We start from the raw sequence: 25457 nt of genomic DNA on the forward strand, positions 1-25457 counted from the left end.
GTATCAACAAATGAAACCAAAATTCCAAAAGGAGACAGATAAAGTGGGAGGGAAAAGAAAATAAAAGATAGAAGGAACAAGAAAAATGAATATCAAAGTGAACAATTTAAACCTAATTCTGAGAATAATCCCACTCCCTGTAAATAGGATAAGCATCTCAATTAGAAGGCAGAGGCTGGATTAAAAAAGAAATTATATTGCCCAGAAGAAACATACTTCAAATACAAAGACACAAATAGAAAGTAAGAGTGTGGCGAGGGAGATGCCCTTTTTCCTAGTCACAGGAAAGCTGGTATGGTCTACAGATGTCAGTGCATGTTTTGGAGGGCAGGAGCTGTGGTTCAGGTGGTAATGTGTGTGCCTAGTGTGAATGAAGCCACAGCATAACCAGGCAAATAATGGACATTTATAACCCCAGCACTTGGGAGGCAGAGGCAGGGAGGGTCAGAAAGTTAAGGTAGTCTTCAGCTACCTATGAGTTCCAGGCCAGCCAAGGAGACCCTAGGTGAGATGCTAGCATAGAACCCTCTCCACAAAAAACCCACAAAACCAAAACTTACATACAAAGTGAACTCTAGGACAAAGCACACTGCAGACGTGCCCTGTTCATCAAGAGCTCATCAGAATCCTAAAGGTTGATTATGTGCTATAGCACTAATAGAACTGCCCAGAGAACTAGACAAGCCCACAATCAGACACTTAAGTAGCGTGTCCCCCCACCCCACCCCAACAACAGTAGATATGAAGGAAAAGCCCACAAGCATGCAGTAGATGTGAGTGATCTGTCACCAACTGCTCTAACTGGCATCGCAGGATGTTTCGCCCAACAGAACATGTGGCGTATCCCAGCAAAAGCCTGAGCGTGGAGATCAACAAAAGCCTACAGAAGTACTTTGTGGCCACCAGAAATGGACAGAGGGGCCAAGCTTTCCAGGGAAGTGGCTGTGTCAGGCTGGGGGTGAAGCTGTAGGCTGGTGTGACTAGCTCCTTGAGGCTAAAAATCATCTGGGAGGTTTTACAATGCCGTCCTTACCACTGTTCTACCCGTTACCTGCCAGCACATGTCACACAGGACACTCACCTGCAGAAACTGCCCTTGCTTCCTCAGGATGCTTCGAGGACCCGGTGTTGTCTCTATGTGGAGAGGGTGGTGATCTGAAGGGTCACGAAATCACCAGAGGCCACTGTCATTGCCTGAAACCTGAATTTAAGCCCGGCCTCTTCTACCCTGTGAGGTGGCATCTGGTCCCAGCCTTGGCCTCACCTGGATCTGGCTGTCACTGTGTTGAGAGAGACTGTGCTTGGCTCTAGGCCACCACACATCCACTGCTGTTCCAGCTTTGTAGCCTTTTCTGGCCTTTGCTGGGCTGAGGGTTTCTCCATCCGCTGCTGTGAGGCAAGGGTTGATGTTGCAGAGAGAGAGGAGGTTTCACAGCCAGCCAGGCCGGATCCCAGAATCAGGCAAGAGAAACATACTGGGGTTTGTATATCACACACACCACAGGTCATAAGCTCTGGGCTCCAACAGAGACCACACTGCTCAGTGCCTAACAGACTGGGGTGAGCGGAAGGAAAAGACCCCTCTCCATGACCCAGCTCTGGAACCAGCCATGGGCACCCCAGTGTGGATGTACCCAGGACATAAGTGGCCAAAGCATCCAATCTCTCTTCAAGTAAGTTCATGGCCCCCAGTTCATGTGGCTCTGTGCTCCCTTCTAGACTGGTGATGCCTCTCCGTATCCATGGGACAGTGCTCACTTTAAAAGGACCTCAGGCTGGGTGGGATGGAAGGGACACTGGGCAGGGGTAGCACACCAGTTAAAGCCTCAGAAAGGGCAGCCCACTGACCTTGAGCTGGTGTTTGAAGAGAAGTTCATCCAGTGCCATCTGCGTCTCCCATACCTCCTGCTCTGCCCGCTGCCGCAGAAGGGCCAGTGCCTGGTCCTGCTTCTGCTGGTCCAGCTGTCATGAGAAACCACACCCCAGGGGTCACCTGTGTCTTGCTAGCAACAGACTATAAAGATCGCCCTGGTGAATCCCATGCCTGGGCAGGGCCTGACCCCCTTAGCAACCAACTACTCTTTCTATCTGGGGCTTCCCTATCCAGGTTGAGGGGCAGGGGTGGGGGCTGCTTCTAAACACTCAGCTCTGTGTTTTGGAGCCTTCTACTAAGCTTTGGGGGCAGAGACTGCTCACAGCTAACCTCCAAACAGAAGCCTAAAGGGGGCACAGCTGTCACTGGCCTAGTATCATGGAGCAGGACATACCTTCAGTGACTCGAGAAAGCTCAAAGATTTCAGCTGGAAATTGGTCAGGTGCCCTCCATGCAGGCCTCCAGAATGTGGCCCCTTGGGCTCCTGCTGACCTGCAGACCACGGAGGAGGGCACCTGAGTGGCAGGTATGCTCTGAGCCTCTCTCCTGGGTGAGCCTCAGCACTCACAGCTTCTTGGCCTGCAAGGAAACTGAGGCCAGAGGCCAAGAGGGAAGGCCCACGACGCAAGGACCATGCTAGTGCCCAGCACTTCAAGAAGGCCCCTTCCCTGCAGCCCTTCATGAGAGTGTGGCTGCCATGTGGCTGTATTCCCTCCCTCAAACTCAGTGTGCCTCCTCCACTCTGGTCACCATTCATTCCAGAAGCAAGAATCGAGTTAGCATCGGTGACAGGAGCCACCAGACAGACCCAGGTTCCAGTCTCAGCTCCGTCCTGCACTTTCTAAATGATCCTGAACAAACTGCTGGCCAACCAGAGCCTCTGGGGGAACAGCTTCCCTGAGAGGCTCCCACAATAGCTTTACAGGACCTGAAAGCTACGGTTGTTGCCAATGTTGCTGGGGTGGGTAGGTGCTACAGACAGGTGAGTCTAGGGTGTTCTTTTGAATTCCGGAGTACTCCCCCTTAAGTTACAAAGTCCCCGAGGGTAGCAGAAGGGGCTTCTTTTCTTTCTGATGGCCCCCAGGGCCAAGGCTCTGCACACTGTTGGCGTTTCCTGCCCTGTGGAGCTTCCACCAGGAGGAGCTCTGGGGAAGAGGTGAGTTTAGGGGTTGGCTGTGTCTCTCTCCTGACCCATCCTTTGCCTTATCATCAGCCTCATTTCTGCTGAGAGTTTGCTTTAAGGGAGGGCTCAGAGAATGGCTGGCTTGAACCCTCTGGCCTGGATGAGAGGACCTTCCTGATAGCCCTTGATAACCCTCAGTCACTGGTCAGTCATGATACAAGGAGGGCTATGGACAGAATCCCAGTCCTCTGCCCAAGGAGAACCATCCTCCCTGGCAGACTGCATGTCATCATGGGCAGAGAAGCTCAGCCTCTTGGAGTAGGAGCAGATGAAAATCTGTGAACAATAGCCACACAGTCCCTGCGCATTGACAGAAAAAGACCAGGGAGTAGCAGGGTGCATCCACAGGACATACACTGAGCACTCGAGTACTCTTGTGGGACCCCCACATAATTGGGCACAACTCGGGTTGACTGAGCTCCCGTTCATTTGCAGGAGAAGAGGCTCCACTACTATGTCTAGGCCCTTGAGGAGACTAAGGTGCCTGGACTCTGTCACCCTCTCATTCATGCATCTGACGGGGAAGCTCCTGGTCTCCTCAGCCATGTCGGTACCCCCAACAGGTCACAGGATACACGTCCCTGAGCACTGAACTGTGACCCAGAAAAAAACTAAGTCAGCCCCTGGCTGAGATCACCACATGCAGAGAATGACCCTGCCTTAATCCCTAACTCCCCTCAAAAGACAATTAGGAGCCCCCAGAATTCAGCACCACCTAAAGCCAGGACTGTGGGACCCAGTGAGATTGCCTCATGAGGGCCTAGCAGCCACAGCGGTTGATGGTAGGAAGGATGATAACCACAAGAGTGCTTAGACTGTGGTTCCTCTGCCCCCAGGGAGACCTGCTGAGCCTGAGAGTAGAGCTTTGCTTCCAGAAAAGCAGCAAAAGGCACAGTTGGTGTTTATCTTTGTACATTAGAGGAGAAATATCGGGACCCAAGTTTGACCTCAAAACCTTGTATTAGAAAAAGGAGAAAAAAAACAACTTGGGCATGGTGGCACACTCATGTAACCCCAATGTTTCAGAGATGAAGAATAGCAAAACCTGGGCTCACCAGACAGCCAGTCCAGCCTGCGTGGCAAGTTCCAGCCAGTGAGAGACTCTGTCTCAAAAAACAAGGTGGGGGTGTCTGAGGAATATTATCCGAGGTTGTCTTCTGGTTTGTTCTCTCTCTCTCTCTCTCTCTCTCTCTCTCTCTCTCTCTCTCTCTCTCAACACGTTACATCACAGTTCCAGGTCTCAACAGCCACACATGTCTGACAGCTACCACAATATCCCTCATCAGCAAACGTTCCACCAAGCAGGGGTGCCTAGGTGTTGAAGTCCAGAAAGTTCCACTGGACAACGCTGCTTGTATATACTAATGGCTGGGATTGAGGGCCTCCCTCTTGTTGCTGTTCCTGAGACCTACCAACATTCTGCTCAGGGAATGGCAAATGAGGCTGAGGGATCAGACAGGGTACCCCCCTTGTAAGGAGAGGGCCAGACCCTTGGAGGAGATGGCCATCTTGTCGTGATCAGGAATTGCTCTCGACTCCCACACAACAGCAGACTCTGCCTCATCAGTCTGGAGGAGGAGAGCATATAAACCCAGCGGAGGGTGGGCAGAGCCCAGGGCATTCTGGGAATCTCACTCACTGTCTGGAGTACACTTTCTGTGGAGAGATAGGGCTTTCCTCTGGTTAAATGCTCCTTCTCAAATTTATGTAGACATTTAGTAGCCATGGTAACAGGGTTAGGAAGTAAGGCTTCTAAACAGTGAAGCCTTATCGCTAAAGTGGGAGAGCCTTACCACTAAAGCCAGGAATGGACTTATTATAAAGGGGAGGGCTGGTTTGTGAGTGTACTGCATTAGGTGTTTGCTTTCAGTTCCATTTCCAGTACCCCATAAACAGGGTCTGGTGGCACATACCTGTAGTCCCATCTCTTGGGAAATAGAGGCAGGTGAATCAGAAGTTCAAGGTCATCCCTGGCTACCTAGTGGATTAAATGAAGGCCATCCTTGGATACATAGTGGGTTAAATAAAGGCTATCCTTGGATACATAGTATGTTAAATAAAAGCCATCCTGGATACATAGTGTGTTAAATAAAGGCTATCCTTGGATACACAGTGGGTTAAATAAAGGCCATCCTTGGATACATAGTGGGTTAAATAAAGGCTATCCTTAGCTACATAGTGTGTTAAATAAAGGCTATCCTTGGCTACACAGTGTGTTAAATAAAGGCCATCCTTGGATACATAGTGGGTTAAATAAAGGCCATCCTTGGATACATAATGGGTTAAATAAAGGTCATCCTTGGATACATAGTGGGTTAAATAAAGGCCATCCTTGGATACATAGTGGGTTAAATAAAGGCTATCCTTGGATACATAGTGGGTTAAATAAAGGCCATCCTTGGATACATAGTGGGTTAAATAAAGGTCACCCTTGGATACATAGTGGGTTAAATAAAGGTCATCCTTGGATACACAGTGGGTTAAATAAAGGCCATCCTTGGATACATAGTGGGTTAAATAAAGGCTATCCTTGGATACACAGTGGGTTAAATAAAGGCCATCCTTGGATACATAGTGGGTTAAATAAAGGCTATCCTTGGATACACAGTGGGTTAAATAAAGGCTATCCTTGGCTACACAGTGGGTTAAATAAAGGTCATCCTTGGATACATAGTGGGTTAAATAAAGGCTATCCTTGGATACATAGTGGGTTAAATAAAGGCCATCCTTGGATACATAGTGGGTTAAATAAAGGTCACCCTTGGGTACATAGTGGGTTAAATAAAGGTCATCCTTGGATACACAGTGGGTTAAATAAAGGCCATCCTTGGATACATAGTGGGTTAAATAAAGGCTATCCTTGGATACACAGTGGGTTAAAAAAGGCTATCCTTGGATACACAGTGGGTTAAATAAAGGCTATCCTTGGCTACACAGTGGGTTAAATAAAGGTCATCCTTGGATACATAGTGGGTTAAATAAAGGCTATCCTTGGATACACAGTGGGTTAAATAAAGGCCATCCTTGGCTACATAGTGTGTTAAATAAAGGCTATCCTTGGATACACAGTGTGTTAAATAAAGGCCATCCTTGGATACATAGTGGGTTAAATAAAGGCTATCCTTGGATACACAGTGGGTTAAATATAAGCCATCCTTGGCTACATAGTGGACTAAATAAAGGCTACCCTGTTTCGAAAGAAAGAAATGAGCACAAATGGGAGGGTCTCGCTCTTGGCCTTCTGCTGTGTGGAGGGGTAGCAGGAGTCCCAGTCAGTGCTCTCAACTTCCCACCTTCTGGACTGTGAGCCCACACATCCCTGCTCATCATAAGTTCAAGCTGTTAGAGTAGCCCTCAGAAACAGGCTGGAGACCCACATGATGTTAATATTGTCAACTTGGCAGGGACAAGCCTCTCAGCAAATCTGTGGGGTTTGTCCAGAGTAGGTTAACTGAGGTGAGAAGACCCACCTTGACTGTGAGTCATAACATCCACAGGCTCAGGTTCTGGACCAGCATCCATTACTCTGCTAGCATCCATTATCTCTGCTTCCTGACTGCGGATGCTATGTGACCAGCTGCCTCCAGCTCCTGCCGCCTGGCTTTCCACTATGACAGTCTCTACCTTTGATAACCTTTCCTGCCTTGGGCTTAATTCTAGTCAGGGATTTTTGGCACAGCAACAAGGCAAGTAACTGAAAAAATCAACCAGGGCCTTTGTGGGCCGAGGATCTCCACAAATGTACTTCCTGCCCCTCTTGGCCCAGAATTCTCACCTGCCATCTCCTGGTGCCCCTAAAATGCAGATTTTCCTGGGATAGAGGCTTGCGCTCTGATCAGTGTCAGGTATGATGTCACACTCAGTCAGTGTGACACGAGTAATAAGTCCATGGACCACTGAGGGTTTTTGGTAGTCTGGGAGCCTAGGAGAGTTGGCAGCTCTTGACTGAAGCCCCCAGATGTCCTATTCTAGGGGAGAAAATCTCCTGGAGCCAGAGACCAGGAGCCTCCACCTGCTGGTTCTCTCATGGTGTAGAGCCGATAGCCACCCCTCAACACACACACACACACACACACACACACACACACACACACACACACACAGAGTTCTCAGCGCTGACTCACATCTATCAGGTATGTCCATGGCTCGGAGCCCAATCTGGGACATTCCCTACCCACTCTGCTAGATCTACCCTGGAGGGAAGGCTGGACCTTTCTCAGGCCATAATGCCCATCCTGCAATCCCCTAGGGCTACTCTGTCTGGTTGAGGGATCTGGGCAGAGCTGAGGGTCACATTTACTCTTAATGTTTCTAAAAGCTGGGTATGATCATTTTTGTTGTTGCTGTTTGGTTTGGTTTCATTATGCAGCATTGGGGATTGAACCCACAGCCTCATACATGCTAGGCAAGCACTTTATGCTTGAGCTATATCCCCAGCACTGTTTCCCGTGTGTGTGTGTGTGTGTGTGTGTGTGTGTGTGTGTGTGTGTGTTTATTTTTGTGTGTGCTTTGTTGTTATTTGTTTGTTAGGTCTCACTATGTATCCCAGGCTGGCCTGGAACTCTGTATTACCCAGGCTAGCCTTAAATTTGTGATCCTCTTCCCTTGGCCTCCTAAGTGCTGGGTTTACAGGGTATCTTACTACCATACTCAACACCTATTTTCCGAGGGAAATAAGCAAATAGTAATGAAACAGTGAACAGCGTTCCAGGTTTGTTCAAACCTGGCACCCATGTCCTTGCCATGCTGGGCAGGAACGCTCCCACTGCAGCCTACAGACCACTAGCCGGATGCACCCTGAGGGCAGGTAGGCTCCCCCAGGGATTCTGTGGCTTCTGTGGTCAGCAAGAGAATGCCTCATACCCCTTCCAGGTGCCAGCTCTTCAGCCCTGAGTTTCCTTAGCTGAAACCTAGGAACAAGGACACTTAAGTATCAAAGACAAGGTAGAACCTGGGCTGACAGACATGAGGAAGGAAAGAAGGGTGACACTCCTGGGCTGCAGGAGTGTGGCTATTCCAGAGACCAGCGATGGCATACATCATGACAGGCGCAACAGGAGCAGAGTAGGCGATGGGGGCTGGAGAGCCTCAAAACACTTTAATACTGACATGTGGCTGCCATCACATAGGAAAAGGTCTCTACCCTGTAAGACCAAGCTCATGCTAGGCAGTGGAAGAGGCCCACAGGAGGCCCCCCTGGCCACCCGACCAGCCAGCCCAGGGCCTATCTGCAGGCTCGCCCTTACCGCAGCTCTGGGTGGTCCAGGGCGTTACCAAGCCTGAATTTTTGGCTTCCGGTATCTCCTCCTGCCAAAGGGAGCCACAGGCAGGGTCTGGTGCAGCTGGCAGCCCAAGTGAGCTAGAAGACAATGAGCATATGATGAGTGAAGTCGGGATCAGGGCGGGGAAAGGAGGAGTACGAGGACCCTAACTCAGCAGGAATCTCTGCTCCTGTGGCCTCCAGCAGCCCTAAGACCCAGGCAGTGTGTCTAGAGACAGACCTGAGGGCTTAAGGTCTGGCTCCATCAGTCAGGTACCGTCACAATGTGTGCGTGCGTGTGTGTGTGTGTGTGCGTGTGTGTGTGTGTGTGTAGCAGCCTAGCCAGTGTGCAATGTTAGCTCCATCACCAGCAGCTCTGCAGGTGGAATCACAGGTCAGTGTGCTAATGTAGCTACCCTGTTCATCCCTGTTGGCCGATAAGGACACTACCCACAAGGCTATGTGGAATGAGGGGACACCTCACAATCCCACCTCATGGCTAGCCCTGTGGCTCTGCGCTATAGCTGTGCCCGTGAAGTAGAGCTGGGCCATCAGGGGAGTGGTATAGCCATGACTAAGGACTCTCTACTCCGCATGCTCTCCAGGCAGTTGCCGTCCCTCAGACGGGTAAGGCTATGGCCTTTACCCAGGTCAAAGCAGCCACAGTGGGCAGCAAGCTGCCTGGCCCAGGTGGGCATGCAGCAGCTGCAGGGATTAGAAGACTCTGAAGTACAGAGGATGAGTATGGAAATTAGCTGGTGTGGGCGGTGAACACAGCCTCTGCTCACTCTACCTTCTCCCCAAGGCACCATCTGTCCCTGGCACATAGTGACCTGGACTCCACCTGAACCACCAAATAGGTCACCCACGCCTGTGTCCAGCAGCCCCCGGGGCCCACAGGTCTCCTTCAGGTCAGGTGCTGTGCAGGGCTAGGATATGGTATGACCACACCCAACCCCTGCCTGGAGTAAAGTTCTTTCTGACATATGGACATACGTTAAGGCTGCAAGGCACTATGGGAACACAGACATAGAAAGAGTTTCCAGAAAGCAGGAGCAATGGGGTGGAGTTAACTGTGAAGATAGGTGGGACTAAGTCCCATGGACAGCTGGCTAGAACCCCTAGTGTCCTTAACTGTGAGAAGATGGTGACAGGCTGGCCACCCCATCACCAAGTGCTGTGGGGTTGAGGAGAGGGTCCTGCCCAGACTCAGCCTGAGTGTTGACTCCCACACAACAAGGAGGTCCAGGCCCTAGATGGTGCACCTGAGGGGAACAGAAGGAAAACCACAAGCCTGGAACAAGAAAGCTGACTTTGATCCTCAAAAGTAAAACGGCAGGGCCACCTGGCTGTGGCCTGCTACCTAGTGAGAACAGCAAGCCTCCCCCTGCTCTCCCAGAACCCCCATCTTTCTGGGAAATAGAAGCTGAGAATGATTTTGGCCTCTTCTGGTCTTCCTGGCTGTTGGGTTTGTTTGTACTGGTCCTGCAGAACTCTGTGACCCACACGGGTGTGTTCATCTGGGGCAGGAACACAGTGAGAAGATGGCTCAGGTGTGTCCAACCTTCAGCCCACAGACGACATGAGCCCCAGGAGAGCTATGAACTCATCCAACACAAAAACAATGTATTCCAGCATTTAAAGAACTCTAATGGGGATTCTTAGTGTGAGCTACATAGACCATAAACTGGCCCAGAGACTAACAAGTTGGATACCCTTGGAGGGGAAGCCACAACCCCTGTAGCTTTGTGCCAGGAATGTCAGCACCAGGACTTTATGTGCCTGGGTCTGGGGCTTTGGGGGTCACCTTGCCTATAAGAGCCTGGGATACTGAAATTAAACCTCCAAAAATTCTGAAACAGTCCATGGAGTTGTCTCATTAGCTGAGGAAAATCTCAGCACAATGCTGCCCCCTACTGGTCATTATGAGCCAATGACAACACAGACCTTATCATCCAGGAAACACCAACTCCATCAAGAGGTTCATTAGAGGAGTGGGGGGTTTCCTAGTGAGGAGTCAGGTGAGGCATCTAGAGGGAAGTGTCCCAGCTCCAGGAGGAGCAGGGGTAGGGGGTGGGGAGATCACACGGCCTTTTGCTGTGGAGGGTGCACTTGACCACCTCTCCTGTGGGGGAGAGGAAGTATGAGCTTCAAGGTAAACAGACAGTGCTGAGATTTGTCATAAACACCCTCCCCCAGGGTTGGGCCAGAACTGGAGAAGCATCCACACTTTGGCTTCCACGCCGCGCTTATCTTTACCACGGCCTCCTTCACAGTCTGCTCCCCCTGCTCTGAGTATGTGGCATCTGCCCTCAGCCCTGGCCATACACAGCCTCTTCTTGGATGAGAGGGGCTATCCTCTAAGATAACTAACCAGCTGCCAAGTGGGAGACAGCTCAGGCTGTGGTTAGCAGTATAACACCGCCTCTGTGCCTGGGGACCAAGCTGAGGTCAGAGGTCATTCTGGTGAACTCTGTCAAGCACAGACACGGGGCCAGCTGAGCCCCTGTGGCAGGGGCCTCCCAGCCTCCTCCAGAATGTGTACCCTCTTTTCTGACCAGAACTCCACAGAGAGGCTGTACAGGCTGGAGTTCCCTGCCTCGGGTGCTGCAGTGTGAGGACAGCCAAGTGAGAAGGAAGTGTGTTGGTCCCTCTGGTGGGTGGCACATGGCACAGGGAAGGAGGAGGCATGGGGGTTGTTGGGGACCACAGAGCTTCTACTGCTGGAGGAGGCCTTGGATAAGGCCCAGGTGCGAGAACAGTAGGCAGGTGTCGGGGGGGGGGGGGGCGTTTTAGGAGGCAGAGGAAGTTTTCAGGAGAGTTGACCAAACATACTTCCAAGTTCTGGAAACGACAGAAACCACAGCTGCAGACAGAGGAAGCCATTAGCTTTCTGGTGGGCAATTGCTGAGGGTCAGTTGCAGAGTTCCCAGGACAAAAGCCTCCTGGGCCATGGCCAACCTTGGATTCAGAGGAAGCTACTAAGGGCTGAGCGTGGTAGGGCAGAATGGGCCCTTCTACACACAGGGAGGAAACAGGATGAGATGGGTGTGAAGGTCATGAACACTACAGAGGGGACATCATAAGCTCCTGTGGGGACTGCACTTGAGAAAAGACGGAGGCCAGGGAGGGCTGGGGACAAAGGGCAGAAGAAGGGACAGGTAAGTGCTGAGAACTCCTGGGACAGTGAACTCTGACAGGCTAATGAACCCTGTGTCAAAGTCCTCAGACACACAAACCGTGTCACTTTCCTCCCGGCCCGATGCACCCAGACTCCCGGCTGTGGGCCCTGGGCTAACACGAGGACCCCCGGCAGGGCATGTGAGAGGCAGAGCCGCAGCACAGCAACCTGGCCTCACCTCCTCATGCAGGCGCCGAGCGTCTGGAGGGTAGCCATCTCTCTCTGCAGCTTCTTCTCTAGCTCCCGGTGTCTCTCCTCTATGACGCCTTTGGAAAGGGCCCCGTGACTTGATGAGCCAGCCGGGCAAGGCTGAGTGTGAGGGATGACCTGAGACACTGAGGCAGCGGTGCTGGATACCAGACCTGGAGAGCATGGAAGCCTGGCTGGCCTTCCTGCCCCTTGGGAAGGTAGGGCAGACAGGCAGCAGGCTTTGGGAAGAACCTCACCCTTCCCCCAACATGGGACGAGACAACTACGGCCTGTGCCATATATCACTCGGAGCATCAGTTATTGTTTCTACTCTCGTGGTCTGGGCAACTCCCATCCTGCTCCCCAGACAGGAAATGTGGGGCCCTGTTGCTCCCAGCCCAAGGATCACCCAACAGGCATGACACCCACTGCCCAGTCCCACCTTGGAGCTGGTTCTCAACGTGGGCCCCCAGGTGCAAGCTCTGCGGCTCCCAGCTGGGACTCCACGGCAGCACCTCGCCATCCTGGAAGTAGGTGCTGGGGAGAAGGGGCTTGGCCTGCATGTCCACCCAGTCCTGGGGGGTTCCTCTGCTCCCATCAGACACTAAGCTTCTGAGGTAAGAGGGAGGGGTGAGAGTGGGGGTGACAGGTGCTGTGCTGGGGCCCAAGGGCAGCATGTCCGGAGCCAGGTCACCGGCTGTGTCCGGGAACGTCGACTTGTGCAGCTTGGTGGTTAGGATGTCAATACGCTGCTTGAGGACATCGGCCATGGTCTCCAGTGCCTGCAGCCGGGCCTGCTTGTACTGGAAGTGCAGGAGGCCCGATGGGCCCAGGTGCTCAGTGTCCTGGGGATCCAGGTAGATGCAGAATCCCCCAGGTGGGTCCCGGAGCTTCACGGGGTCAGGGGAGGAAGCAGTTGAGGGTAGCAGAGGGACACCACTCACGCCTTCTGGGGGGTGTCCAATGTCCTGGGTGTCAGCACGGTTCCATGGTTTGTTCAAACACAGACAGAAGCTGCAGGGAGAGAAGAATAGTTGGACACTCAGCCTGGGCAACATGGTGTTGAACAGTGTGTGCAAAATGCGTGTGTGTGTGTGTGTGTGTGTGTGTGTGTGTATGTGTGTGTGAAGCAAGGAGAGATGATGAGGGGATCTGGGACAGAGTCAGGGTTCACCACAGACCAGAGGTCAAGGCTAGAACATCACATATCAGACCACATGTGGCTCAACAGGACGAGGACCAAATGTGGGTGAGGTATAGAGACACATGCTGGCAGGAATGTCAGATGCCGGAGTCCCTGGGAAACAGTCTGGTGAGTCTTCACATAGCAAACACCAAATTAACACAATCGCCAGCAAGTCTACTTCTGGGTAAAAGCATCAGAGGCAGGGGTGTGAACAGATGTCTGCACACCATGCTCACAGTGGCAATGCTCCCAACAGACAAGGCAAAACAACAAACAAACAAATGAGGTCCAATGATAAATGACGGCTCGGCAACACGATGCCCATCCACACAATGGGATGCTCTTCACTTTAAGCAAGAAGAGAGAATGGTCCCTGCTACACCAGGGATGGCCTCAGAGACATCAAGCTGAGCGGCATTGGTCACAAAAGGACAAGTCTGACAGGATTCCACATCTCTGAGTTCACCTAGGCCATCAGCTCCAGAGAGACAGAGGATGCCAGGGACTGTCAGGCGCTTCAGGGTTGGTGTTGATGGGGACAGAGGATCCATTTGGGAAGAGGAGAACGTTCTGAGGATGGATGATGGTGATGACTGCATAGGAATACAAACTGACGTGCACTGTTTTTTGGCTGTGCCCCTAAAAACATTAAGCCAGGCATGGTGGTGTATGTCTGTAACCTCAGCACTCTGAGGCGCTGAAGTAGGAGGACTGTGAATTTAAAACTGTACAGTGAGACCCTCACCTAAAAAGCAGAACAAATGCTGGTGTGTGTGATGTTGCATGCCCTTAGTGCCTCCCAGCATTTGGGAAGCAGAGGCAGGAGTATCTCTATGAGCTCTAGGCCAGCCAGATCTACACAATGAGACCCTGTCTCCAAAAACAAATAACAATAATAAAAGAAAAAAGTTAATCAAAACAAACAAAAAAAAAGTTAGGTGGCGGCACAGGCCTGAAAAACAACAAACAAACAAACAGTTTCTTAGGAGGCTGAGGCAGGAAGATCATAAGTTTAACCTGCTGGGCAACTTAATAAGACCCTGTCTCAAAATCAAGGTTGCTTCGGTTTGTTGGTTGTTGTTGTTTTAAAGACTGGGAGGGGGTAAATACCTTTAATTCCAGCACGCAGGAGACAGAGGCAGGTGGATCTTTGTGAGTTTGAGGCCAGCCAGGGCATAGTAAGTCCCTGCCATAAGCAAATACATAAACAAAAGCTAGGGGTGTAGCTCAGGGGCAGATGGCTGGCCTAGCGGGGTAAAGCTCTGGGTTCAATTCCCAACATGGAAGACGAGGAGGAGACACCTTGGAAAGAAGCGGATCAACTGGGCTATAGTTGAAGTTATTCTAACCGCCCTTAATAATAACATACTGTAAAACACCAAACGTTTATAAGAAAGGATGCTGAATATGTTTTATCATACAGAAATGATAAATGTTTGGAGATGGATGCATTTAACCTAATTTAAATATCACGCAATGTGTGCATGTATCAAAATACCACATGTACCCCATTCATCCATATGTACAATTTTTATGTTTTTATGTATCAGTTAAGCATAAACTTAAAACAAAATCCAGATGGATTGAGGATTTAAAAAATGGTTATCGTTGTAAATGTTACGCTATGTATATTTTAGCATAGTTTTAAAAAGCGGGAATGAAAAAGGGCCAGGATGCAGTAAAGGGAGGCAGTGACGGGGGAACCCTCTCTAACGCTGGGGGAAGCTGGAGGAGCCATGCAGGCTGGTGAACTGTCCATGGGTGTGGTACCTGGTTGGACCTGAGTCCTCCTCTGTTTGGAGCTAGAGACTACTTTAGAAGTTCACAGATCCAGGCATCTAGGCTGCCCTTCAGCCATGTTATCTCAGGATATAGCCAGGGAAAGATAGTCAGAAGAAAGGAGTTGGGGAGAGGAGTCAAGAGGAGGAGAAAGAAGACGAGGAGTGTCCATCCCACCTGACTAAAGGCAAATACAGAGGGGTAGGAGCAGGCACCAAGGAGGTCAGCTCCAAGTTCCTCTCAACACTAACGCCAAAAACATACCCAAGAATGTCCCTAGTGCGCCTAGGGCAGGACGGTTCCGGAAGAAACCTCCTCATTGGCACAAGGAGCTGCCAATCACTTGTGCCTCCTCCTCCTCCTCCTCACCTTCCTGTGCTGGCCATGAGCACCCCTTAGTAGGTGGCCAGAATGAAGCCAGGCCAGGGAGTGGCTGGCAAGATCCAGAGGAGGAGGCGGGAAAGAGCTGTCCTGTTTTGGTGGTGAGGGGAGGGAAGGAGAGGGAAGAGGGGAGGGAAGGAGGAAGGCAAGAAGGGAGGAATCAGTTCCCACACATTGCTGGTGGAGATGGAAGGTGCTGAAGCCGCTGTGGCAATCAGCTTGCAAGTTCCTCAAAGAACTCCAGAGAGAAGCACAGTGTGCACAAACCCCACAGACTCCCTGGAATGGGCTCTGGGCTCCCGTTTCTGGGCCGTGTGTTCCCAGCCGGCTGTGATGGGTGCATGTGGGGCACTTGGGACAGGAGGTAATGGATTAGGAGCTAGACACTCAGGTGAAATCCTTTCCCAGGAACTCGGTGCCAATCATAACCGCAAATGCTGAAATCTTGAAAGAGTAAATTCCTCCAAGTCTAAAGTCCTGATCCTGAAATATTAAAATTCTGAACGTTGAAACCCAAATGTCCTGAAACCCTCAGTTCCCACGGGGAAAAGCCTGCAAGAGAGGGTAGCAAGCTGGGCATTGTGGCTAGGATCCATCTCTCTGTATGGCCTTGGTTCCTGCATCCCGAAGAATGCCTAGAATCCTGGGGACATATTTGTGCCTGCAAAGGCTTATCTAAAGACCAGTACTGGGGAGACCATTAAAGGAAATGAATGGGAACGTGGTCTCCAAGAAGTGAGGCCCTAACAGAAAAACAGCAGCTTCCCACCATGACTCAAGACTTCCAAACACAGTCCAAGGATAGGATGGGATCATCTCTCAGAGATGGCCCGTATACACTGTCCACAGTCCACCCATGCCTCAGTCCTCAGTCACAACCCCTTCGGATCTTGCTTTATTTTAGTCTATTTTTTGGTTCTTTTCCCACATTTGACTTGTCAGTGGTGTCTTTCATTTGCTCTTTATCTTCACTCACATCCTCACAGGCCTGGAGGTGTAAATCCCGTAAAGACTTCGAGAGAATTCTAATTAATCATTTCTTGGCACTTTGGCCAGTGTGGCTCGGGAAAGATCACTCTCACACACTGACTTTGGGTGCACGAAATGTGCACCCAGGGAACACTGCCGCCCCCTTGGCCTATGACATGTCCTTTCCAGATGCCCGCTTTGGTCAAAGACTAAGTTGTTGGAACCCACTCTCTGGGTGGCGTCTCTCCTCGGAGGACAGCTTATCCCTTACCCACACGACAAGGTGAGAAAGCTGGGTGCCCAACCACAGAGATGGTGCCGTCCCCTACCGAGCGAGGTCTGTCTGCGCAGAACTGCCATGCAGTCCCCGGGAGGGCCCCGAGGAACGCTGACACGGGTACCTCTGTTCTGCTTCTCTATTTTATGGATATAGTGGCCTCTGAAGTGTTCTACTATATGTTTCTGTCTCTCAAGTAAATCTCCCTTTGAAATGTCAGTAGGTCTCTTAAAGAATTTAATTTTTTTGTGTGTCTCCAGAATTTAAATCTTTCATGGCTGTACTTTTCAATGTTAGACATTTATTTTCCTTTGGGGATTTCAGCGTTTAGGGTTGTGCTGTTCTGGACTGTTGTACGGCACAAAGCCCAGGGCTATCCTCAGGAGAAATAAAGGCAGAAGTTCAAACGAGCGTGTGCACACCCATGACCCCAGTAGCGTCGTTTTGAGTAGTTGAAAGTGAGAACCACCTGAGTCCACAAGCAACGGATAAAGGAAATGTGGAGAGACCCTGGCGTCCTGGCAGGTCACAAAAGGAGAAGCCTTGTCTACAGCTTTCCAACAGAGAGCGGACGGAAGGACACTCGGTGAGAGACCCCATCTCAGGACACCACTGACGGGAAGTGTCAGAAGCTGCCTTCTGAGGGCTGGGGATCAGAGGGGGAGGGGGGAGGGGAGGGGAGCATAGGTGGGGTGAGAGGAGCAAGGGTGGGGTGGGGAGAGTATGGGTAGGGGGAGGGGAGTAGGGGTGAGGGGAGGGGAGGAGAATAGGGGTGTGGTGAGGGGAGCAGGACGGGGTGGGGGGTGGGGAGAGTATGGGTGGGGTGAGGGGAGCAGGGGTGGGTGGGGAGAGAATGGGTGAGATGGGGGAGTAGGGCTGCTGTGGCAGCTTAGTGTGGATCTCCTATAGGGATGCCGGAGGCAGAGGGGACATTTGCACACCACCATGCTCCCATCCTGTGCCTTTAAAACAGGATGGGAGGGAGCAGGCAGTATACCTCAGTGGGTAAAGGCTCTTGCTACATAAGCGTGGCAGCCTGAGTTCAATCCTTAGAACGCATGTGAAGGTGGCGGGAGAGAGCCACCTCCACCAAGTTAACCTCTGACCTCCACAGGCATGCTATACGGCATGCTCCCCACCTCCATACACACAATAATAACTAAATACATTTATATATTAAAAATAGGTTCTTCTGGCCAGCACTCAGAGGCAGATGGTTCTCTGTGAGTTAGAGGCTAGCCTGGTCTACAGAGGGAGTTTCAGGACAGCCAGGGAAACCCTATCTTGGGGGGAAAAAAGAAAGAAAGAAAGGAAGAAAGAAAGAAATAAGCATTAAAAAAAAAAAAAAAAGGTGGGCTGGAGAGATGGCTCAGTGGTTAAGAGCACTGGCTGCTCTTCCAAAGGACCTGGGTTCAATTCCCAGCACCCACATGGCAGCTCACAACTGTCTGTAACTCCAGTTCTAGGATCTGATATCCTTACACATGTATACATGTGGGCAAAACACCAATGCACATAAAAAAAATGAATAAATAAAATGAAAAAAATTGAAAAAAAAAAAAGGTTCCAGCACTTGGGAGGCAGAGTGAGGCAGATCTCTGTAAGTTCAATGCCAGTCTGGTCAGGACAATCAGAGCTGTTACACAGAGAAACCGTGTCTTGAAAAACAAACAAGCCGGGTAGTGGTGGTGCACGCCTTTAATCCCAGCACTCGGGAGGCAGAGGCAGGTGGATCTCTGTGAGTTCGAGGCCAGCCTGGTCTATAATGTGAGTTCCAGGAAAGGCGCAAAAACTACACAGAGAAACACTGTCTCGAAAAACCTAAAAAAAAAAAAAAAAAAGAAAGAAAAAGAAAAACAACCAAACAAACAAAAGGTTGTTCTGGAGAGAGAGCTTAGTCAGTAACATGTCTGCCATATAAGCATGGATTTAATCTCTCAGAATCCACATTTTTTTTTAATCCAGATGTGGTGGTACATTGATTATTATCCCAATGCTAGAAAGGCAGAGGCAGGAGAATTCTTGGAGCTCACTGGCCAACCAGCCTACCCTAATCAGCAAGGCGCAGGTACCAGGGAGAGACCCTGTCTCAAATACCCAAGGTAGATATCTCCTGAGAATCAATATCTGAGGTCAACCTCTGGCCTACACACACACATACACATATAAACATGTGAAACATGTACACAAAGTACATTTACATGCCTGCACACACATATACACAAATGGATCATTTATATTCACAGTGACTTTCTCACCTCAGCAAAACACAGTAGTGTCTCTGCTCTATAAAGCACTGGGGTTGCCATGGCCAGCAGAAGGAGCCACACTGTCCCCAAGGAGCCACACTGTCACGAGCGATGTCCAGAGCACCCCCAGAGTTCATCCTCCACCCCCCACCCCGCCACCCCCCCACTCCCACCACCCCACCACCCCCACACACACCTCCACCCCGCCGCTCCACTCTGAGATCCCTGTATTTTTGCCCAGGAAGAACATCTCTGCCCTCCCCACCCACCTGTCTGGAGCCTCTCGGTCCCCAAGCACCATGCCAGATGTCACCTTGCTCCACTTCCTCAGTGGTGACCCCAGACTCCCGGGGGCTTCCAGGCCCTAAAGTAGAGAGGACACATTAAGACCCAGAGCCTGATTTCAGTTCAGAGTTTGGGCTCCAGCCCCTACCCAGGACTTCAGCCCAGGCTTTCAGAGCATTTCAAAGAATTAGGGGTGAAGAGGCAAATAGGTCCCTCCAGCCTCGTCTACCTATGGAGACAGTGTGCAGGAACTCCCCCAAACAACCAAACAGGAACCAAGGTCAGCTAGAAATATTCCCCAACATTGCCACCACCCCAGCCAGGAACAAAGGTGTCCCATACCTAACCTCTTCTCCCTGGCATGGTCTCTGTCCCCAGGTAAATGCCTGCAAGCTGCCAAGAGCCAATGCCATCTCACCCCCCTGGGCCCAGTGGCACCCAGCCACCCACCTGTTGATGGGCAGTAGGCAGGCAGGGGTAGCAAAGAACTTCAGTCTCAAAGGCTTGGCTAACCCCCTTGTCACCCACCCAACACATACCCCAGACTGTACGGTGCTGGGAACGAAGGTGACGATGCCAGGGCTCCTCTGGGAGACCACAGGGATGGCCTTGCCAAGGATGGCCTCTCTCTGCTTCCGATACACCTCCTGCAGCCTCTGGTTCCGCAGCTCCAGCGCGTGTGCAGCCAAGGCCTTCTGCTCCATCGCCTGCTGCCGACGGGCCCGGGCCTTCTGACGCATGAAGTCACGCAAGGACTCAGAGCTATGTGGCTGGCCCAGAGACCGCAGTGGCCTCGGGCAGGGTGGGCTCTCCCGTGTGTCCTGCTCCTTTGCTGGTTTGCTCTGAGGGAAACCCTGGGCAGTCTCTGGCCAAGCTAGCTTGACTTCTGAGAGAGGAGGGACAACACATTCGCCCTTGCTGTGGAGACTGGATCTCTGCACAGGAGAACTACTCCAGGGCTGCTGGAGAGCGGGCTGTGGCCTGGCCACAGAGCTCCACGGACTGGACCCAGGCACCTCCCAGTCTTTGCAAGCTGTGTGAGTCCTCTGTGAGCAAGCCTGGCCAGCCAGAGCACTCCAGGGGCGCTCTGAGAAGGGGCTTGGCTTTTTAATAGGGCTCCCAGACCTCTGGAAGGAGGTATCCTGTCCCTGAGCTTCCCAGGCCCTCTGCGGGCAGGTCTGCCAAGCAAGGGCACTCCAGGGCCGCTGTGAGAAGGGACTTGGCTTTTCTGGGGTGCTTCCAGGCCCCTGGAAGGAGGCGTCTTGCCCCTGTGCTGTCCAGGCCCTCTGTGGACAAGACTCCTGCTCAGCCACTGCTTCCTTGTGTTGCTGGCTGTGCAAGTTTCTAGCCCTATCCAAGGAAGAGCACGTCCCTTCTGTCGCAGCCCAAGCACTCTTTGAGAAGGGGCCCTGCATGTCCCAGGTGCTCTGGGGCCCCTGCTGCCTCTTCCCTGCCGGGTTCTGTGGCTTTGATGACAAGAGCTTCCTGGGCCGCCTGGCAAGCTCCAGACCAGCCTGGATTTGCCGGTGCAAGTCCTGGAGGATCTCCATGGCGCCTTGGATAGTTGCTGACTGATCATGGATAGCCAGGCTGGGTGTGTGCTCAGAAACCTGCTGGTCACGGTGGGCACGGGTAGGCTTAGGCAACCAGGTGTGGGCAGGTGAGTCCCCAACAGCTCCTGCTTTCTTGCCAGAGCCTGCAAAGACAGGCAGTGAAGCAGTGTTGGGGTCTGTGGGCTGGAGTAAAGAACAGACCTGCTCCTCCATTCAGGGGGCATCATGGGGTGACCAAGGAGGCCCGGGCTTGGCCCTACAAATTCCCTCTCAGCCTCAGCCCTCGCGATCCGCACACCAAGAAGGGCAGGGGCTGCTTTTGAGTGAACAACCTGCTCCACGTGTGTTGATGGGGTACACATGGAGAGGTGGCAGGGGTCCGCCACGGGAGTGGCCACTCCCTTCATCTGCTTCTTCACAAAAGCCCAAGGAGTACCTCTGTTCCCAAAGCTGAGAAGAGCCTCCCCTTCAGGCTTGTAAAAAAGCAATTATCCCCGAATTTCCATCTCTGAGGGAAATGTCAAGAGGCTACCGCCCTCCCGGGCAGCACAGGAATCTCCTCTGTGCCCACCCAACAATGCCACAGCAAAACACACCAGGCTGAAGCTGAGGCATGAGGTACCTAATTCCGCGGCAGGGGCCTTGCTCTGGAGCCGGGAGAGGGCAGGAGGGGGCCCAAGCAGCCGCCTCACCAAGGCTTGTCCTTTCCTCCAGGCGTACACACCAGTCAACTCAGAATCTTAAACAGAAAACACACAGCCGGACCGCGGCCCTCAGACCCCTGGCAAGGATTCATACCACTTCTGGAGACAATTCGGCACCCCCGGCAAGGGCTCACAGGGAAACCCCTCACATCCAAACCCCTGTGGGAACAAAGCCAGATGCTTAGTCACGAGCCAGCCTGGGCGAGGTGCTTCTCAGAGTGACTGACGGTGAACCCCCAGGATCCTGCTCAATAGAGAGGGTAATCAAAACTCTCCGCCAACAGATCTACCTGTGAGCCACTGAACACCAGCCCAGGCACGCAGCCCGGTCAACCAGGAACAAATGCAAGGCCGCAGCCTCAGATGAGACTTGCAGCTGGCCACTCAGCCAGGGGCCCACGCCAGGGCCACAGCAGCAGCAATGCCGTGGCCACATACCTTAGCTGAGAGACTGATACACTCCGAAGCTGGTCAGAGTCACAGCAGTGGGACCAGGATCAGAGATGGCTTTAGGCCTCCTTAAATGGTACAGGAATAAATGACCAGCACAGCTGAGCTTCCCTTACCAGACACTGTCCTATGATAAACAGGATTATTCAAGGTTTTACTTCATAATCTCAGATCGCATCTGCCAATGCCAACACTGACTGGCCATCACGACAACCCCAGTCACAGGGCCCCACAGAAACAGGAAGCAGGCCTTTCACCCACACTCATACACCTACTCCCTCGTGCTCACAAGGCTCATTCTTACACACTCACAAGCTACAGCGCTCAGTTTCACACAGACTCGCATACACACAGGTTCACATGCTCTGTGGAAGTCTGTTTAAGAAAACTGTGAACTTGCTGTAAACTATGGATGTGGCAGACCACAGAATGTTCTTCCTTGCCTTTAGTCTCAGCACTCGGGCGGCAGAGGCAGGTGGATCTCTGTGAGTTTGAGGCCAGCCTGGTCTACAGAGTGAGTTCCAGGACAGCTAGGGCTGTTACACAGAGAAACCCTGTCTCAAAAAAACAAACAAACAAACAAACAAACAAACAAAAAAACAAAAACAAAAACAGAATAAAAAACCACAGATAAGCAAAACAACAACAACAAAAGAATGTCCTTTCTACGGAGATAATGTGGACATGCCAGGGTACTCCCATCATGCCCCTGCTTTCAAGTACATTCACTTATCATAGTTTACGCAATTCTTTCTAGAAGGCCACCTTGTGGGACAAACATTCCACACTCTGCCCCATCACAGTAAGGTCACAGTTTTCTTACACAGGCTGCCACAATGCTCACACACAGAGTCACAATCCACATGTTTACATGCTTACACACACTCACACAGGTTCACAGTTCACATATATCCACATACTCACATGTCCACATGCTCAACTAAGGCTCACATGCATTCATATATGCTCATTCACGTTAGCATACATGCTTACATATTCACATAGGATCACAAATGTGCGATCACTCATTCACATACATGATCACACACTCAAATGCACAAGTAACCATATATGCATGCTTTGTACACTCATATGTGTGCAATGCACATCTACACACAGGCTCTCACACACACATGCTCACAGACACAGACATACTACTGTGGGTCCAGCCAGCTCTGAAAAATTCAGACCACACCTGTGTGTTCCCGATTACTGCACCCACGCTCCTGCTCAAGGGACACTATCTGAGGCTTGAGAGCACACCTCCATGTGGACTCAGCAGGACTTGCCCTGTTTCCTAAGGGTAGCACATCACAGCTCAGACTATCCAGAGCACTGACCCCTGAGGGCAGACTACCTGAGTTAAGTCTTTCTCCACACTCCTCCCTCCACTGACCTGACAGTTGTGATTTAAATTAGCAGTCTTCCATAGTTTAGAAACTATGTAATTGGGGACTGGGGAGATGGCTCTGCAGGAAAGAGCTCTGGCCGCTCTTCCAGAGTCCTGGCTTTGATCCCAGCACCCACATGGCAGCTCACTAATTACAGCTCTCAAGAAGCTGACACTCTCTTCTGGCCTTCTCAGGCACCAACCAGGCATCCAGGTGGTGCACAGACGTACACGTAAGCAGAATACCCATACACATAAAATTTAAAAACATCTAGAAAAGTAGTTAAATCATGATAGTTGTAAAATATTCACCTATCCAGGCCAAAGAAAACCAAAGCCCTATATTACACAGACTGAGGGATCTCTTCAGACCGAAAGAACTCTGCTGAGATGAACTGTTCCGAGTCACTCAGTTCTCCAGGCCTGAAACTACCTTTCCTGGGCAGAGGATGGGCTGCACCTAGCCACACCCTCCATGGGGACAAGGCTTCCAGGCCATGCTTTTTCTAGGCCCCAGCTTCTTAAACTGTAGGTCTTGCTCCTATATGGGGTTGCATACTCCCAGACACAGACATACCACTCTTGATCCAGCCAGCTCCGCAAAACTGAAAATGTGGGGGTAGAAAAAAATGGCAGCAGTAAAAAGTTTCTAAACACACAGCATCTGTGGTCATTCGAATGCAACTGATCCGTATAAGATCAAAGGGAAGGGCACTATTCAGAGGTGTGGCTTTGTTGGAGTAGGTGTGACCTTGTTGGAGGAAGTGGGGGTGGGTGTTGTGGAATATTATAAAGATGTGTTACATTTGTTTATGCTGTGGAACATTTGTTTTAATGATGCAAAGATGTGCTGCATTCTTTTATGTTGCATTTGTTTATCTCTGTGAAGCTGTGTTACTTTGACTGTCTAAAACACCTGATTGGTCTAATAAAGAGATGAATGGCCAATAGCTTGGCAGGGAAGGCTAGGTGGGGCTAGTAGGCAGAGAGAATAAATGGGAGGAGAAATCTAGGAGCAAGAGAAGGATCGAGAAAAGATGGGGCCAGCCACCCAGCCAGACACAGAATAAGAAGGGAAGAAAAGATACACAGAAACAGAGAAAGGTAAAAGCCTAGAGGCAAAAGAAGACAGGATAATTTAAGAAAGGCTGGCTAGAAACAAGCCAAGCTAAGCTGGGTGGTAGGCCCCTCAAAAACAACCAAAAAAAAAAAAAAACCAACAACACATGGGCTTTGAGTTTTCCTATGCTCAAGCCATGCACAGTGTGACAGTTCACTTCCTATTGAGTGCAGATCAAGATGTAGAAATCTGAGCTCCTTCCCCAGCTCCATGTCTGCTGCATGCCACTGTGTCTCACCATGATGATAATGGACTAAACCTTTGAAACTGTAAGCCACCCCAATTAAATATTTTCCTTTATAAGAGTTGCTGTAAGACAGGCGGTGGTGGCGCACACCTTTAATCCCAGCACTTGGGAGGCAGAGGCAGGTGGATCTCTGGGAGTTCGAGGCCAGCCTGGGCTACAGAGTGAGATCCATGACAGGCACAGAGAAACCCTGTCTCAAAGAAAAAAAAAAGAGTTGGTGTCTCTTCACAGCACAGAAACTCTAAGACAGAAGTTGGTACCAGGGACTGGGGTATTGCTGTGATAGCTTTTGATTGCTGACCATGCTTTTGTTTGAATGAATATGGACCTTGGGACTGTGGATTAGAAAAACAGTGGAATGTTTTAAGTACTGCTTAATGGGCCATCCTAGAAGGAGCATGGAAGACAGTGGTGCTCAGTGTGATTTGATGAACTATGAGGGCCCCCGCTCAAGAGGTTTCAGAGGAGAAGAATTTTAGTATGTTGCTTAGGGATCATTTTTGCAATATCTTATAAGGCTCATATTCACAAAGCTCATTCTTACACACTCACAAGCTGTAACGCTTAGGTTCACACAGACTCACACATACTCACAGGTTCACATGCTCTGTGGAAGCCTGTGTAAAAGAGCTGTCATCTTACTGTAAACTGTGGATGTGGCAGAGCACATCCATATAGCACACTCGGAGCACATAATTACAGTATACTTTTGCCCTTGCCTGAAAAGTCTGCCTGAGGCTAAAGTGAAGAGTTTTGGATTAATGGCATTGGCAGAGGAAATCTCAAAACAGCCTCATATAGACTCTGTTGTGTGGTTACTAGTGGTAACTCTAATGAAGATTGATAATGAAAAGGAGCAAGCTGAGCAAGGAAAAATACAAAATATACAGATTGAGAAAAGGGGCACGAGGAAGTGGAATAGAGCTAAACCCTGTTTTCTAGGAGACAAACAGATTAAGAAATGGAATAAAGGGAGTGGTGACCTCAGGGCAAGATCCAACCCAGCTAAGTTTCCAACTTGTGAAAAGGAATTAAAGAAAAACTTAGAGCCAGGTGTGGTGGTGCATGCCTTTAATCCCAGCACTCAGAAGGCAGAGAAAGCTGGTGGATCTCTTTGTTTGAGGCCAGCCTGGTCAATAGATCGAGTTCAAGGACAGTCAAGCTTAGACAGTGAAGGAAAC

General features: G+C 50.8%; 1 protein-coding gene across 1 annotated transcript in view; it reads right to left on the bottom strand.

Annotated features, from left to right (window-relative positions):
- The window catches only part of Ccdc187 (coiled-coil domain containing 187), a 45482-nt gene that overhangs the window by 9734 nt on the left and 10291 nt on the right, over positions 1-25457 (bottom strand). Inside the window, exons 5-14 of the mRNA XM_059258812.1 lie at positions 20988-21104; positions 19352-20508; positions 18797-18891; positions 12129-12700; positions 11676-11859; positions 8303-8415; positions 2268-2365; positions 1849-1962; positions 1265-1389; positions 1082-1155 (exon numbers count right to left, since the gene is read on the bottom strand). Coding sequence (XP_059114795.1) covers positions 1082-1155; positions 1265-1389; positions 1849-1962; positions 2268-2365; positions 8303-8415; positions 11676-11859; positions 12129-12700; positions 18797-18891; positions 19352-20508; positions 20988-21104 — 2649 coding nt within the window. The remainder of the gene's footprint in view (positions 1-1081; positions 1156-1264; positions 1390-1848; positions 1963-2267; positions 2366-8302; positions 8416-11675; positions 11860-12128; positions 12701-18796; positions 18892-19351; positions 20509-20987; positions 21105-25457) is intronic.

This window comes from Peromyscus eremicus, chromosome 4 (assembly GCF_949786415.1).
Source record: "Peromyscus eremicus chromosome 4, PerEre_H2_v1, whole genome shotgun sequence".
In the NCBI taxonomy this organism is placed as follows: Eukaryota; Metazoa; Chordata; class Mammalia; order Rodentia; family Cricetidae; genus Peromyscus; species Peromyscus eremicus.